The 17,263-nt window shown below is 33.2% G+C and overlaps 1 protein-coding gene across 4 annotated transcripts in view; it reads left to right on the top strand.

Moving 5' to 3' along the window:
- The window catches only part of PCDH7 (protocadherin 7), a 282,470-nt gene that overhangs the window by 34,327 nt on the left and 230,880 nt on the right, over positions 1–17,263 (top strand). For 3 of the 4 annotated variants that reach the window (XM_032185962.1, XM_032185965.1, XM_032185964.1), the window contains exon 2: positions 17,055–17,114. The exons of the other annotated variant lie outside the window; for it this stretch is intronic. In XM_032185962.1, coding sequence (XP_032041853.1) covers positions 17,055–17,114 — 60 coding nt within the window. The remainder of the gene's footprint in view (positions 1–17,054; positions 17,115–17,263) is intronic. 4 annotated transcript variants of the gene reach the window in all.

Here is a 17,263-nt window from a genome sequence, read left to right as displayed (position 1 = left end):
CATAAAAAATAATTCCTTGCCATTATGACAAAACTCTTGAATTTAACATCTGAAACTGAATGCATGTTCTGAACAATGAAGTACATAGGTTTGATTTCATAAAATACAGGGGGGAAAAGAGAGTTTCTTGGTTTTCTGGTTAGTTTATAAATAAGTTTGCAAGCAAATAGAAAAGGTTAAGAAAATATTACACTACCAAGATTAGCTGGAAGAAAGATGAAGGAAGCCCAGGTGGCTGATATTTTGAATCCTAGCTCTAACAAGTTTCCAAAATCTTGTCATGTTTTCTTCTGTTGTCATTCTGTTGGACTTTGTATCCAATTTAGAAGTGGCTAACTAAATACAGCTGGGTATAAGGGAGACTAAAATAGTGTAATACTTTCTGCTTCCTCCAAACCTGCCCCACCTTAGAGGTCTCATTCATGGGTTGGAATGTCAGACTTTATGATGCTTCCTACCCATGGCCCTTCCTAGCCCTTTGCCACTTGCTTGGCTATGTGATCTTCAGACTTTTTTTTTTTTTTTTTCCTCTGAGTGGGACAGCAATAAAATTCCAATTGCTCTTGAAAGGTATTGGAGGTTCTCTGAGGAGTTCAAAGAATCCCTTAGGTGCTGAAAGAAACTATCTCTTTAGAAACGTCAGGATGTTAATTAGTACTCCTTTCTTTGTTTGTGGTTAGCAACCAAGATTCTTTGTCAGCTTTGGGTTAAACCATTAATGAAAAGGGTGTGTTAATTAAACAACTTGCTTATTTCTAATTGACAAAAGTATCCTAGCTCTCCTGAGACCGAACTGCACAGCAACGTCTGCTGAGAGACACTAGTGAGTTGGTAAGAGACGTCATAGATAATATTAGAGCATCCAGGTGAAGTAGCAATAATGAAAATCTTGAGGCTTCACAAGGGGCAAAACGTAGATATTGATATTCTCAGGAGTCTTCCTCTGTTGTGTTGTTTTTTTTTTTCTCCACCCATCCCCTAGCATGCAATTTGTGTGGCTAGTTACAGCCAACACAGCATTTGGAAGGAGATTGGCAAGATGGTTTGAAATTTTCGGTTTGTATTGCAGCACAATAAAAACAATATTTAGTTCTTCTTTCTCTCTCTTTCTTTCCCTCTTTTTCTTTTTCTTTACTTGTTCTGGGTGCCATTGATTGAGAGAAAAAAAGAACACAGCATGTACAAAAACAGTTTCTGAGATAGAAATTCTGAAATGTTCATTTATTTCACAGAGTAAAGTGGCAACATTGCCTTTTTTGAGACTGTTGTTTCTTTTTTCTTTTTTTCATTGATAAATTCACTAATGTATTAAAAGAAAGTCCTGCTAATAATCCCCTCAATTTAGGTTCTGTTACAAGGGAGTTGCATTGACATGTTTCTACAAAATTATTCAATCTCGGTGTTTAATCTAAGTATAAAGATAAATATATTTTGCTGCATATTTTAGTTGAAATAAAAAAGTGCAAAAACTGTGGATTTCACTGGTATCTGAGAAACAGAGCTGTCATGTTAAAGGTTTTACATGCAAGTCTTCTCTGCAAGACATTAAAGCAACTTCAGTGCTGATATCTTTATTCCCTAATATATTTAAGAGTTACATATTGGAAAAGTATTGAATAATATTTCTTCAGTAATAATTTGCTGTGCACTAAAGGTACTGTAGTCAATTAATACAAAACTAAACCTCAGAGCAAGTCAGTTTGAATTTTGACTTATCGCTTATTTAGATAAATGCTAGAATATGTTGTTCATTTGCCTTTGAATGGACAGAATACTAATTTTTGTATAGATTTGTAAACATTTATTTTATGGATTTAAATATTGTGCCTTAATGGAAACATATCTTTTTCTTCTTTTGAATATAATAAATTGATTCTTTGTTTTCATTGTTAAAGGTATCACTTCTATTAAGAAGAAACTAGCTTCTCTTCTTTATAATTTTCTATATATGTAATCCCACATGTAGAAAGCTCTTGAAAGACACAAAAAACAAATTAGGAAACTAGGTATGTCATTAATATACTAGGTTATTAGTTTCATAACTCACATGGCAACTTTAACTTACATGTTTCTTACACAATTTCAATTAATGGTGTGTCAAGATTTTGAACTGATGACAACTTTTATGTGATCTCATTCATTATCCCTTTGGGAATGTCTAATACAGGCTAGCAAAAGATTTTTGAAGTCTACGCCATAAGCTGCTAAACTGCATTGTTTAGCTTTTGGCAATATGGTAGAAATTACAACATCAGCACTTCCATTTAATTCAGCAAGATTATTTGTATGAGCAGGGTGAGTAGAATTTAGCAAAATGTTTTAAAGCTTTTACGATGAGATATAACATATGTGCAGTGCATTATGGTGTGGTGGTTTTACTGTATGGGCTGCTGCAGGGAAAGTTAACATCCCAGTCAGACCCAGTACATATGGCAGAGTAGTGAGGATAGCAGCTTGGAAAATAGCATATTTTCTGTTATACAAGAAAATGATTATGTCAAAAAAAAAAAAAAAAAAAAAAAAAGATAACTTTAACAATTAAAAAAAAAAAAAAAAAAAAACATTCAGAATAATTATATATTGGTTAGTTACAAATTAAAATCTGAACCCGTTTAAGAGAACATGAAGGTTTATCACTGAAATTCATATTAGTTTTTGTTCTTTGTGATTACAAATACTGTGAAGATAGTAACAGGGAACTTTCCTATTGTTCTAGAAAACAATCAAGCCTATATAGGTTTAGAACATTTTTAGTTTTTACAGGAAAATTTATTTTTGTTCTGTTTCTGTCTCTGCTACATCTGACTATCAGTTCAATATTTACAGAAGTTGTATGTGGACTAGTTCTCTTGCAGGCAGCAAACAGTTTTGTTTCACATCACCTTGTTCAGTTCTGCAAGAATTAGTGGAGTAGTCAAAATCAGATGCTAAATTTTATGTATTGATGTGTTTTTTTGATGAGGTCTTGAAGATATGCAAGATTAAACAAAACAAAAAGACAAATAGACTTAACATTTTGTATGTTAGCTGAACAGAAGCTCAGAGTTGTTGGGTTTTTGTTTGTTTGCTTGTTTTAATTGTTTTATCTGTTAAACATACAGTGAAACTTGGATTGGGCAGTATTGGTTGTTCCATCCCCACACAAGGCAAGTGAGCAATACTGCTTCTTGTCTTGGATTCTAAAAATATTTTTGAAGAATTAATTATTATGAGAAAATACCGATGATTTTATCTGGTCTGCAAACTTCTCAGTGTTGCCAGAAAGGTCAAAAACTTTGTCTTGACTTCTTTGGAGTGTGCTATAGATGCATTTTAAAAACGTATGAAATTTCTCTGGTCTTTCTTTTAGTTGTCCCAATACTTAAATGGTCCTGTGAGAAAACAGTTGAAGTAACCATTAGAAGAGCTTTTTGTACCTAGGCTTTGGGACATTATTGTTTGATATACTATCATATATATATATTATACTATACTATCATATTTATGTTAGTTTTATATTTGTATTTTTCTTACCCTTTCCTCTTCTGTCCTTTCCTCTCAACAAGGCCCTGGTGGGGGTGATCTTGGTAAGAAAGAGCTGTCAAAAAACCTACATATATATATAACTTGAAAAAACGATGGGTGGAATTTATAACAGCATGCACATGTCTAAATGACTTTGACCTTCTTTGTTTAGTTCCTATGGTTGACTGAATGTAACTTGAAAAAAAAATAATCTTTTATTTATCTAAGACTATTTCCTGCTTAGTAAGAAACTTGAAATTGATTTTAACTTGACACATTTCTTCTCTGAAGTAATATAAAATCTTTGTCTAATAAATGTATACAGAGGCTTTGTGGCCCATCAGGGTACCATGACATTCCAGTGTATTGATTCTGCGGTGTTAAAGGGTGACATATTTGGTGTTAACGGGCCATCAGAGAATTGGGATTTGAATTGTACACAGTAAGAAGCACTGACTTCCTTGGAACATGACAGGCTTTCTAAAGCAGTGGAAGTAACTGTAGTCTTACATAATTCCTCATGTGTAAACTTTAAAGATTTTGTATAATCATGCAGAAATTAAATTAAAATCTTAGCAAAAAAAACATGAAATGAAAAATACTTATTGACCTCTTAGAACCAAAACCGTCCTGCAGTTTGTAGTCTGTAAAAAGTCTTGACATCCAGAATTTAAAATTAGATCTAAAAAGTAATATTTTGCTTTTTACTTTTTTTTTTTTTTTCTTTCTTTCTACAAAGGGTAATTTGTATCCTAGGTAAAGACCTTAGCTTTTCTCAGTGTAGTTCATTTCAGCACACAGGGTTTGTTTGCATTTCACTTAATGTCTTTTCTCTTTCCTTCATATTGTAGGCAAAAGACCCATAAGTGTAAAACTGTAGCAATTTGCTTTACAGGGCATCAAGTAATGACATAAAGAGTATATCTACCAAACTTGTGGACTAGAGAAGGTTAGAAATTATCATCTTCCATTTTACTTTTCTTCAAGTGAAGTGTTCTCTTTAGTTTTAATGACCTAAAGTGGTTCCTATTAAAACAGAATTTTAATTATTGTTTGATTGTATTGATTATAATTATTGTACACACACACACACACAAAAAAAATAACAACAACAACAACAAAAGAGCTAAGTCAAAAATATGTGTGCTGATTCTAGCCATCTTTGTAAACTTTTTTTGAGGGAGTCCCAGAATTATGGATTTAAATGAGTCAGAACTCAACTTTCAGATTTTAACATATACTTTCTGTTTTGTGTGTTTGAATAGAGGTAATCTTGCAAAGATGTATAGAAGGAATTCTATATTATATGTTTTCTCTGTTTTCTAACAACATAAGTATTTTGCTTAAGCAGATTTGCTAGAAAGTGACAGCTCTGAAAAACTGGACAAAGTGGCTGGTGGAAGTATTTTATTTCCAGGCAATCTAAGTGGTGCAGAAGGAGGAAAATGAAATATCACCATATTTTAAAGATGACAGTTTTGTGAAAGATTTCTTTTCAGTCTTCAACTTAAAACAAATTGAGTAAATCAAGTATATCTAAATGTATGCACTCAAAGATACACTGCTTTTTAGTTTATTTATTTATTTGTTTATTTATTTATTCCCCCTTTTTCTTTTTTCTTTTTCTTTTAGAAGCACAAAGAACACTGAATTAGTAAATGTAAAACACTCTGTGTGGACCATATTTAATGGTTTAATTGTTACCTCTAATCAATTTTGGATCATAAGAGTCTAAGTACATACCTAAGTGAAGTCTGGTACAACGAGACCGAAACTAACTTTTTATATTCTTCACTGTTAGGTTGTTGCTTAGAAATTAATCTATTTTGTCTTGCATTCAAATTAACCTCCGTAACACCAGTGATATTTTAGGAATATAATCAGGAGAATATTTTGGTCAGATCAGGTTTTCTAAACATTTGGCAATATTTCATTTTGCTTGTTTGTTTTTAATTAAAATAACAGATAGCTGTGCTGATTTTAGGCATGACATCCATTTCTTTAGAAGGGTGTTAATAGATCCTTACCAAATTATTAACATGATCAACCATAGATTTTTTTTAGAATATATTTTGTACCATATTTTCTTTATTCCAATATCTGTTCACCATTCAAGAAGACAGTTCTCTTCTGCCTGAAATCAGCAGATTATAACAAGCAGTCAGGAACAACTGAATAAGGCATAGTTTGGTGACATTTAATTTACCCCCTCTCAGTTTCATGGGTTCCTGATGCTGTGGCCCAAGAGCCAGGTGACCTGGCCTCCTTGTTTCAATCTTAAATTTTAACATGCATAGTCAAAGTCATTTTTTTTTTTTTTAAAGACTAACCTTAAAGCAGGAGGGTGGAAAGAGCTTATTGAACATAACTCTTCCTACCTGAGCAGATGTAATCACTGATGATAAAATACCTGTTCCTCTTAATAGTAGTGGCAGTATACTCAGAAAGGTTAATAAACTGAGAAATAACTGCGAATTAAGTTCTGTTTAGGGTTGTACCCCACTAAGAGGGTGGTTGGGCACTGGTACAGGATCCCCAGGGAGGTGGTCATAGTGCCAAGCCTGCTGGAGTTCAAGAAGCATTTGGACAACGCTTTCAGACATATGGTCTGATTTTGGGGTGGTCTGTGTGGAGCCAGGAGTTTGGACTCCGCGATCCTTGTGGGTCCCTTCCAGCTCAGACTATTCTGTGATTACATGATCCACTAAGGAAAAGGTATCGAACTGTGGAACCCACAGCTTGTGCAGATACAGGCAAAGAGAGGCCACTGTTCCTCTCACTGTCTTCTTCCTCATGTTCTGCAATGAATCAGTCTTATCTGGTAATCTATCCAAAGAGATCTTAACTACTGTGTTATACCTGTTATAGATACTTTCATTCCTTTTAGTCTCTTCTGCAGTATCCTGAAATGCATTGCATTATTTTAAATTCAGCAGTCCAAGCAAAAAATCTGCAACTTTGCTTTTCAAGTTCCTGCCTGATAGGCAGGACCATAGGAAGGGCTAAAGTATTTTCCTTTCAAAAAGCAGAGATTTTTTACATATGTGAAATATACCATATGTGTTTGGCTATAGGGAGACAAAAGATAGCAACAGACAAAAGTTTGATAGCAACCACTCAATATTTTATTTTTCTGACACACAGCATGGAAACTTTAAGGACAAGAAATGTCCTCCAAATGTCTCTCGTTTTCTTGGAGAAACTAAACCATTTCACAGCTTTGAAAATAATGAAGAAGCCTGTAAGTGAAAAACTTCAACACTAAAAGTAGCTTCTTTTAACTGCTGAGGAGCTATACTTATTTTCCCCAAATATTTTTTGAGTAGACAGCTTAAAGCAGGGTTTTACTGTTGCACTTCTTATATGGAAAGAAGAAGAAATTGTCACCTGCTAAGTAGAAATACTGAGAGTCATGGAATGACATAATAGCTTGCAGTTTCTGTGTATTTCTAGCAAGTTTCTGTCTAGTTTACAAAATAGATATTTCTGTGTTGTTTTCTTATGGAAGAATGCGATAAAATGGTATTTGGGCATTCCTTTTAATTCCTTTTATAACACTAGCTGGCTGTGTTTCAACATTTTGCTGCATCAGTGTGTGATAGCTAAATATAGAAAGGTATATTTCAAAAAAAATTGGAAAATTTTCCACAAAATTTTTCTCTTTGTAGGTATTCTGACTACAGAAGAAAGACTCAAATTAGAAGAAAAAAAAATATATAAAAAGGATCAGAAAAAAAAAAAAGTTATTTATTTTTTGAGATGAAATCACCTTAGCAGTCTTGCTATTTGAAGAAAAAGAAAACTTTAATTTGTAAAATGAATATATTTGAAATAGAAAACCTTACAAATCTAGAATTGTCAACTATCAAACTGGGTCGCTATACTCCACTTGACAGTCAGGCTAGTCATAATTTCATCAGTGTACACGAGTCTCTAGAAACTTATTCTGAAATTAGAAAAAATATTTTTTGTGTCGTCATCTGTCTGTCTGTCCATCCCCACCCCCACACCTCCTGCGCCCATTAAGATATGTGGCAGCAGTTCGAAGCTGTCTTTCTAATGAATATTACAACTGATGATGTGCTGGGTATGAGCAGCTGTGGGAAAGTAGACTATGTGATGTTTCTGTAACTTAAATTGATAAAGTGTTTCTGCAATAGCGCACACAGCATATTAGATATAATTTAGTATGAAAGAAGTGGCGATAAACTGATTTTTTGGTCCTAAAATATCTTTTTCTAATGTAACTGAAAAAAAAGCTTTTTTGATCAAAAATGCTCAAACAGCATTGCCTATTCCCATGTTCATTGCATATTCCCATGTACCAAATCTGCAAAAATACATTTGTGGTGAAGAATGTATGAGCAAAAGGGTTCACCTAATATCTGTAAGCATGCAACATATGTTTGGATAAACAGATTGCAGTTCAACGTGAGGTGATTTAGCTGATCTCAGAAATATTTGAATGCAACTTTCATTGCATTCCACTGATCAGTTCCTTTAGGGTCTGTGTAGTGTTCAGTGTTGTAGTACCATAGCCTCATTTGGACACATGACATAGTTTCACATATATAACTGCTGGAAAGTCTAGATGATTTGTGATCAATTTAGGTTTAACGTAAAAGGATGTCCAAGGAATGAAAGGTCACTTCATTAACTTTTTGTTTTTCTTTTTTTTTTTTTTTCCTTTACATCATAATATATAAAAGATAAAAAGAACTTGCTCTGTTTCCATTAACAAAAAGTGAATAGAGAAGAAAAAGCAATTATTTGCAGAGTGCAAAATCCTTATGATAGTTTGGCAGACTTTAATTAAACCAGTCTACCACACTGTGTTCATAAGACACTATGAAATAAGCTCTTATTTGTTAATACACCATACTACTCACTGATAAAGGACTTCAACAGTTGTAACTTATCTAGAAGTATGGAATTTATAATTCTTTGAAAGAGAAGCTATATATACAAAAGAAAAAAAGTGTTTTGAACTTAGTTTTAAGAAAGTGAACAGTTGACAATTCAAAACAGTTTTGTGCTGTCAGTATAACAATAGTATTGAACAAGTATATAACATAGGATGGCTTTATTCTTTATTAGCTTAGCTCATCATTATGATACTTCTGATGCTAGCATTATGATGCTAACATAGGAGAGTATTCAGATAAATGTCTGAGAATTAATTTATATATATATGTTTAAATTTTTAAAGAATTAAAATCTGAGAATTAAAAAACCTTTCAAGCCTTTTGACTTCAACTTGAAGTTACATGGAAAAGGGATTCAGGAAACCCTGTCAGTTTTGGTCTACTGAACAACACCCATCTTACACACATTTTATGAGTCTCTGTTTTACATCCATGCTTTCTGTTATCTGTTCAAATAGTATATTTAGCCTATGCCCATATTAAAGGTACAGACTGTTCCTTCTCTTCTAAACACTGGAATTTTCAAATCAGTGATAGCAATGTTTAACTTTGCATTCTGGCATATTTTCTTGTTTCCTTTTTTTTTTTTTTTTAATTATTATTATTTTTACTAAAATATCCCACCTTTTTCTCTTCCTTGCCTTATATCTTTTCCTCACACTTCTTTCCATAACGTTTTTGTTTAGTTTTGGCTTCTCTTTGAGACTCTACCTTTGGAGCCATACTGTGCCTTTGGCATAATCCTCTTTGCTGCCTGATGGCTGGAATTTTATCCACCCAGGAAGCAGGGCTCCTGCTGCTCCAACGGAATTCCTGCTCCACACAGCATTATTGCATTTATTCTCCTCTTGAGTCAAGCTCTTGCTTTCCCCACTGAAGTAAGGGCAAGAGAAACCCCTGAAGCCCTTTGTACCCCAGGAGGGTCCATGTTGAACAGGGATTACTGGCCCAGTGTCTCAAAATGGCTGAAGTGTGAAGCCATCTGTGAAGTCCGTTGTACCAATGAGATGAAAGATAATACATCACATTGCAGAGTAAGCAATAAATGTATCAGCGTGCTATTTCTGCCACATCATAGCAGTCTATTTTAAATATATCTATACAGCATTTAATTCCATGAATAATGTTCCTCTCTCTCAAATCATTACTCTAAAAGTCTTCTTTCACCTTGCAGTTCAAATGAAGACCTTAGCAAGCAAAAAATTGGATTGACAGATACCAGTCCATGCAGATTAGAAATCAGGTGATTTTAAGAGTACTTTTTAAAATAAGAGCAGTTAATACCTTTAAAACTAAAGCTGCATTTTATAATACGTGTATTTGTCTTTCATCTCCATTTTTGTATACATTAGACACAGAAGTCTTAGCAATTTTTATTTTCTTAGTGTAACGAATCTAGGAAATTATAAGCAAGTGTAATAGTGTCTTAAGTGACAAAGAATAGGTAGAAGAGAACACAGACCTTTTGCCTTTAGGCAGATTAACTCTGGGACTTGGAAAAGTGCATTCCCTGTTCAATATATGTGGTTTATTCTTTTCAGCATCTACCTACTCTTTCGTAGTACATATAGAGAATGACTCTACTTACTGACAGACAGGATAAAAGTTGGTAATTAGAGATGGAAAAACTTCCTATATATACATATGTCTTTGAGATACAATAACTCTTATTTAGTTATATTAACCAAAAGATTGCAGGAAAAAAAGAACTTGGACAGTTATTACCTTTAGAGGTAAAAGATAATATAGGTGTGATAAAGAAATTAAATTAATACTTTGTTTTATTTTTAAACAAAGTCAATAATGTACTTTAGAGGCAAAAGCTGAAACTCAATCTGAGATAGAAACAAAACTTGGAGTCTCATGTATGTAATTCAAGGAGGAACAGAAAAGCATCATCGAATTTTGAGTGACACAGAAAAAGGCATTCCAGGTTTTCTTGTAAATAAACCTGATAGGGCAAAAATGCTGTTTTGTTGGAGAATAGCAAATATACTATTTATATTTAAGTAGTATGGAAGACAAGAATGGATGAAGGTATAAAAATATGACCTCTTTTTTTTTTTTTTTTTTTTTTTATGAAACAGTAGAGCAGATTTTAGATGAAAAATCAAGTTGCTGACATAAAGGGGAGAAAAAAAAAAAAAAAAAGATGGTCTAAGATGGAAATCGAAAATGGCTTTACTGAAGTTCATGTAAGCCAATCTGATACCTTCCCCTGAAAATATAACCAGTTTCCTAGAAAAAGAAGAATTAGTAATCTCATCTCTGTGGACTTCAGCAAGCAGTTCATACTTTGCCACCTGGAAAATTATTTGTTCATCTAAGGAAGATGGGGATTACTAAAAGAATTACAAAGTGTGAGAGATTCACTAAAATGGAGGTGACAATGGTGTTGTTGCGAAGATAAACATTATAAGAAGAGGGAAAGTTCAAGTCAAGCATCAGACAAGAATGATTTTGCTTTATAGTTTCACTTTGGTGCAGAGAATGCAAGTGTAATAATGAAACACGATAATGAAAGAAATGCAACCATCATGAGTCTGAGGGAGGATTAGACTATGCTAGTTGAACAACTGGAAAAAGTTTTAGACTGTAGCAATAAAAAAAAAAAAAACAAACAAACCAAAAAAAAAAAAAAAAAAAAAAAAGCAAGAACAATACTGTAATTTGTAAATTCAGTCAAGAAATAATCAGATGGGAAATTGGTGAATTAGTTACAGTGGTTATGAGCACCAATGTGACAGGCAAATTTGCTACCGCAACATAAGGCTGCAGCAGGTTGTGTGCTGCTGTGAGAGAATATTCATATCATTCAAAGCTGTGTACATGAAACTTTATTTGAAAGATTGGTATGTTATTCTGGTCAGACATATTCAGGCAGAATTAAGCTTAGACTCAGAGATTCAGAAAGAACTGTTTAATAACTATGGGATATAGAGTTAGCTGTGCAAGGGATGACTGAAAGGGCTTTGCTCATTCAGACTTAAGGCTCTAAGAGACATGCTGTGGCAGGCTAAAATTGGATGGCAGAAGATGTTACTGTCCTCAAGGCATAAATACCTGAGCCTCCTTTGACTCACTGTGTGAACCACTGGCTGGTACATTAGGGTAAACCAAAACTGAAATTGTTTTAGTTTAATATGCCCAGCTGAAGCCTACAATAGCACATGAGCTCATTCATGGACATATCAAATAACCCTGCCCTGAAGGCTCTAAAGCCCATCAGAGGGGAGGAGCAGATGGATGAAGGTGGTAACTATTCCTGCCATCTGGTCTTAAGTCACTGCTACATGAGCCTCAGACAGAGCCTTAAGAAAATAACTGGTGAGAAGAGATTTCATTGCTCTTCATAAACGCATTGGGAATAAATGCTAGCAAAAAATATTGGAGAGCTATGCTGATATAATAGCAATTAATATACCACATATATATTTAGGCTAAAAAAGATGAAAGGAAAAAAAAAAGATTTCAACCCTATGGATGTACGAAGTGATGTAAAAATATCCTACTAGTTTTGAAGTGGGGTTTCATCGGTTAGAAAAAGAACTGTATGGATTTTCCTTTTAGTATTTTCCTTTCCTCTGCTCCTAAGAAAAGGAGAAAATGAAATGAACAACAACAATAAAACTGTGTGCTAGGCTTTTCATGGTCTGGTTTCTTACTACTGGATTAAACTATTAGTAGCATTATCTACACCAAGATCAAACTATGTTCTGTAAGCTGTTTAAAGAGCAGCCCAAATCTCTCAGCGTGATGTTTGCAGCATCACAGGCATCTCAGGATACCAGTATTTGCTGTTCTCTTTTTCTGTAAACGTTTTTTTTTTTTCCTTGACATAGCAATATTATCTAGTTTTCAAGAAAGTCCAGACTGCTGAGTTAAGATAGTAAAATATAATTTAAGTATGTAATATTTTTATTAGTATAGTCCTTCTTATAAGGTTGTATTAATGTATTTGTTCAATAGGCTAAGATGTCAGAATTTTAATAAATGTATTATGGAAGTAATACGGAAACCATATAGAGGTTTGCATTATTGAGACTTTTAAAGTAGATTAAACCTATGTTACCCTACTTGTAGCCTTCAAAAATATTATAAAATTATATTTCTGAGCACTGCCTACTAGAAGTAAGTCAATGCACGTATATTGAAGAGAGAACAATAACGTCATCATACTGGCTTGTAATGAAGAAAGTTCTCTGCTTCACTAATTGCATAGCATTGTAGTAAACAGTGTTAAAATGCAACATTTTTATTATTACAATGTTTGTGCAAGAGTGATTGATATAGTTAATAAATGGGAGATTTTATATTTTAATTTTCATACTACTGGTAGTACATGTATGTTTATGACTGACTTACAATTTTTTTTTTAGAAGGAATAGATCGTTAAACAGTTAAGCATATGTAATATTTTATTTTTATTTTATTTCTAAGCTATTGGTTTGTGGGTATGAATGAATTCTTTTCAGGGAAAGGGCACAGACACCACTCTGTGTGTCTCTGTGAGCCAGCAGGCCTCTAGTGCTTACCATGAAGAGTGGTTGATACGTCACTCCTTATTACAGTAAAGTGTGACTGTGAACAGAACATAGGAAACAATAATCCTAGTATCCTAATGTTAGTAAGTGGTAGAATTCTCCAGAGAAGGCCTAAGTGTTCAAAATGCCTGGGAAGGCCTACTGTTAGCAGGACATCAATAAACCAGAGGGTTTGTAAAGATTATGAATGATGTATGTTATTTTATCAACGTTATACTTGTAGTGATGTGTTTAAATGATAATTAGTTTATTTTTCTGTTTTTGATACAAAGTGGCATATTTACTTTTGATGGACTTAATTTACCTCTTGCCTAGCATGCAAGGAGTCTGTAGTAGCTAGCTACAACAATGTTGCAAAACTAGACCTAAACTGATGTGAAAGTAGTTAAGGATATGGCCAATTGTGTTCTCATTACCTCTGCTTAAACACAGTCATGTTAAACTGTGTACTATATGTAGGTGCCTTATCCTTTTAAGTTGCTTAACTATTTTTTTTTTTAACTTTCATAACCAGGAGTATTAATAGATTTTCTTATATGAAAGAAGGATATATCTATTAAAGAAATTCTGATGGCTAAAAACTATGCATCTCTTATGTAGCATTCCTTATTAATTTCCTCTTCAGAAACAAACAAGCAAAAAAAGTTTTTAATCTGTTTGTATCTTTTGTTAAGTATCTTTTTACTCTGTATATGGCCTTTAATGATTCAGCAAATTACTGTACAAATGCTTACAGCAAATAAAGATGTTTTTATGAATATTTACTGATCAATTTTATTTTGTGTAAGAGTATGAGAATTAGAATTTCAGCCCAAATTTGATTCCTCATCCAACATGTATATTCTAAAGAATATACTAAATATATTTCCTGTTAGTTCCCTATATCCTGTTTTGCTTTCTGTCACAAACTGAAAATGAAGCTGTGTGTAAAAGAAGATTAAAATAGGTTAGAAACATCTTTGTGAAATGTAACAGGAAATCTATCAAGATATATTTTTATCTGGTATTTGCAGTAGTGGGCAAAACCAAGCATGTTGTGTCTTTCAGCTTCATTTAAGACACATTGAATGTTGCAGAAACTTGTAATGTCTCACAGTTTTAGTAATACACATCGATCAGATCAATATATAATATGTACTGCAATCATAACATATTTACAGACTCATTCAATGCTAAGTGAACAACATGAGTGACAAAAAAATTTAACAACAAAAGTTGCTTGCTGAAGTTAATCATTCTAAGTTTGTAGCAGTATGTTATGGCTGTAAACCATACGTTATACTCTATACACTTACTGTAAAAGTGTGGCCTCCCACTTGTTTGATAAAAAAATAATTACATGTAATAGCAAATACATATCACTAATACTGAAAGTTCACTTCAGAATAGAAATGAATATGCAAGGAAAAAAAAATAAACAGATATAAATACCACTGAATAAATTTGTGTTGGTTCTTAGAGTAATTTTCAAATACTGTAGCAATGAATTTCTGGAACAGATTTCCCACTGAAATATTCATGCAAGAAAATTGTAACCTATCAAGGAAATACATGAGATTATGCCTATGATAAACAGAAACTGGATGGTGAATTTAAGAAGAAGCTTCCAGACATGTATTTCTGTATTATGCACTGGATTAGTTGAGGGAAAACTGAGGTAGGGACTTTCAAGTCTTCATTTAACTCATTTTAGTGTATGTGCATTTCCACACTGGAAAATGGGAAGAGGAAAGAAACAGTAGTATCAGTTTCCGGGAAATTAGCAAGATTCTTCAGCTGCAATAGAAAAGTGAGGAAAACAGCAGCTCATTTAACAGAAATTTGGAGAAGGAAAATTAAAAAAAAAAAAAAAAAAAAGAGTATTTTCTTATTTTTCTATCAGTCATTAGAATAGCAGGATGAATTTGTCTATGGATGCAACTATATCACTGATACAGAGCACAGGAAGGTGTTTTTTTTATAGCTGTGAATTTTCCTTGAGTCTATATTTGGAGTCCTGCTGTATAAGTTTTAGTGCACCACTGATCCTTTTGAAGCAGGTTCCTTCCAGAATTGTTGTCAGGGTGTCAGGTGGTTTGTAGCACTTGCCATGCAGTAGCTAGATCCTCTGTCAATTTGATCTCTTTGCCTGGATAATGTATGCCTAGGATTGGCAAGTGGTACAGACTTAATTGCTGGTAAAAATGCAATATAAAGAAATACAGCAAATCCCACTGTCATCCTTCTTTTTTGTACCAAATCAGCAGGTAATATAAATATACCCACTGAGACCCCCATGATCATTTGAATTTGTGAGGACATACTGTATTGCATTTTTTGATTAAAAAAAAAAAAAATAAAATAATTACTTGTTCTACTATGTGTCAGATAATTTACTGTTTACTGAATGTTGTGTTTTTACTTTTCTGTCTTTCCTCTTGCGTTGATTTATGACTTGATTTGACAAATAGCATGAATATCTCTGCTAGAAGAGACCTCTGCTTATAGAAGGGAATATTATATCTATGAACCTTTTCACCCTCAGAAATATCTTACAAATGCTCCCAATTTGTGTTTTCAGCTTGGAGAAGGCTATTTAAAATGTTAGTAGATCTCTTTTGATTACATACTTGACAAGTTTACCATTTCAGTGCATTTATTCTCCTTAAAGTTAGTTAAATTTACTTTTCATATAAATTTGAATACTGTTGAGGTTAGCAACTTTGAAGTACTCAGTGTTCATAAAGGACAGATAGATAGATAGATCAATTGATTGATAGGCAGATGCATTACCTACATTTCTATAAAGCTTGTATGGCTCTCCTATCATTTTTGCTGTTTAGGCAAGCTAAGATAAAGAGAGAGAAAGAGATTTGCATATAATTGGATTGATGATGATGAAGAATTTTACTGAGGCATAAATATATTCCTTCTGCAACCAAAGCAGAATGTTTTGCTTGCTTGTCCCAGATGGCTTCCTGTAAGAAGATCATATTTAGATTGGGGAACAGACGTTACTTATTTGAGGACATTTAGGAGTCTTTTATGGATTATGTTCATAGAGTAAAAGCTGCTTTGTAGAGATCCTTGACATTGCTTTTCTACACTTGTGTAAATTGGTTTTAACTTTGTGTGTGTAATAGATTAGAATTGATTCATTAAAATGTTTGAAAATAAGGAACTAGTAGTGAGTGATATGAAATAAATATAAAGTAATAATACAAAAATACTGGAAAGGCTGAAAAGACTATCTGGTGAATGCCAACAAACTGTGTTATGCAACTAACACACATCAGGTTAGTGGGTTTTGTGTAGATGACTTGTCTCTTAGTGATAATTTAAGAGCTATTTTAGAAGAATATATTAGACAGAAACCTCGCTCTTTATCATTAGATGTGTATTTTATGTGTCATTTACTTCATAAACTTATTGATCACAGTAGTTCAAAGAAAACGTGCCTTCACTTAGTTCTCTGTTTTCTTTGTCCACCTTGTAGCATAATAGTTTATATCTGGCATTTTGACTAACTTACATTTTCACAGAGTTATCATTATATATTGTATACTGCTCTCTAAATCTTGCTGCCTTACTCCTTTCTTTTTCATGTGCTGGGGAGGGGAGTGAGGGATGGGGTAGAAGATAAGGTGCATATTTGTTTTCTTATAAAATTGCTGTTCTTTCTTTCAACTAATACTGTTAGTGACTTAGTGCACTATTTATCCAGTCACTTCATGGAGAAGAGTTATGTTTGGCACTGATATTCTAAACACTTACATTGTTTTACTTTGTTCACAGTAACTAGAAGGAAGAAAGGAAGAAGGAATGAATCTTCACTCAGTTTCTTTATTCTGTGATCAAAAACCATCCTGTTACTGGACAAAGTTCAGTTAATTCCTTTTCTTTTGTTAAACAATATATAATGATATTCTCATTCTTTCACTGCCAAATAGTTTATTTATGGAATATATAATATATGTATATATATTGAAAATAAGAAGGAAGAATCTTTTTACTCACTTACAAGATCCATGATACAGGATTATGTTAGCTAAACCCTACTCACATCCTGATAAGCAGACACATATTTTTGTATTTTTTGTAGGTGGATACAATGCAGACTACGCAGCACCCTGGCCACATTGAGGAATCATGTAAAATGAATGTATGTGTTCGTAAGTGCATTATTTATGAAATGATACTCCAACACTAAAGAATGTTGGATCACATAATACATGAACTCTCTTTACTCTCATATTAAGAAATTGATTCCCAGGGGACAGGGTTACTGCAAAACTAAGTGGACTTTGAAAG

Source organism: Aythya fuligula, chromosome 4, assembly GCF_009819795.1.
Source record: "Aythya fuligula isolate bAytFul2 chromosome 4, bAytFul2.pri, whole genome shotgun sequence".
NCBI lineage: Eukaryota > Metazoa > Chordata > Aves > Anseriformes > Anatidae > Aythya > Aythya fuligula.
The sequence above is the reverse complement of the archived record's forward strand: the minus strand, read 5'-3'. Positions and strand labels throughout refer to the sequence as shown.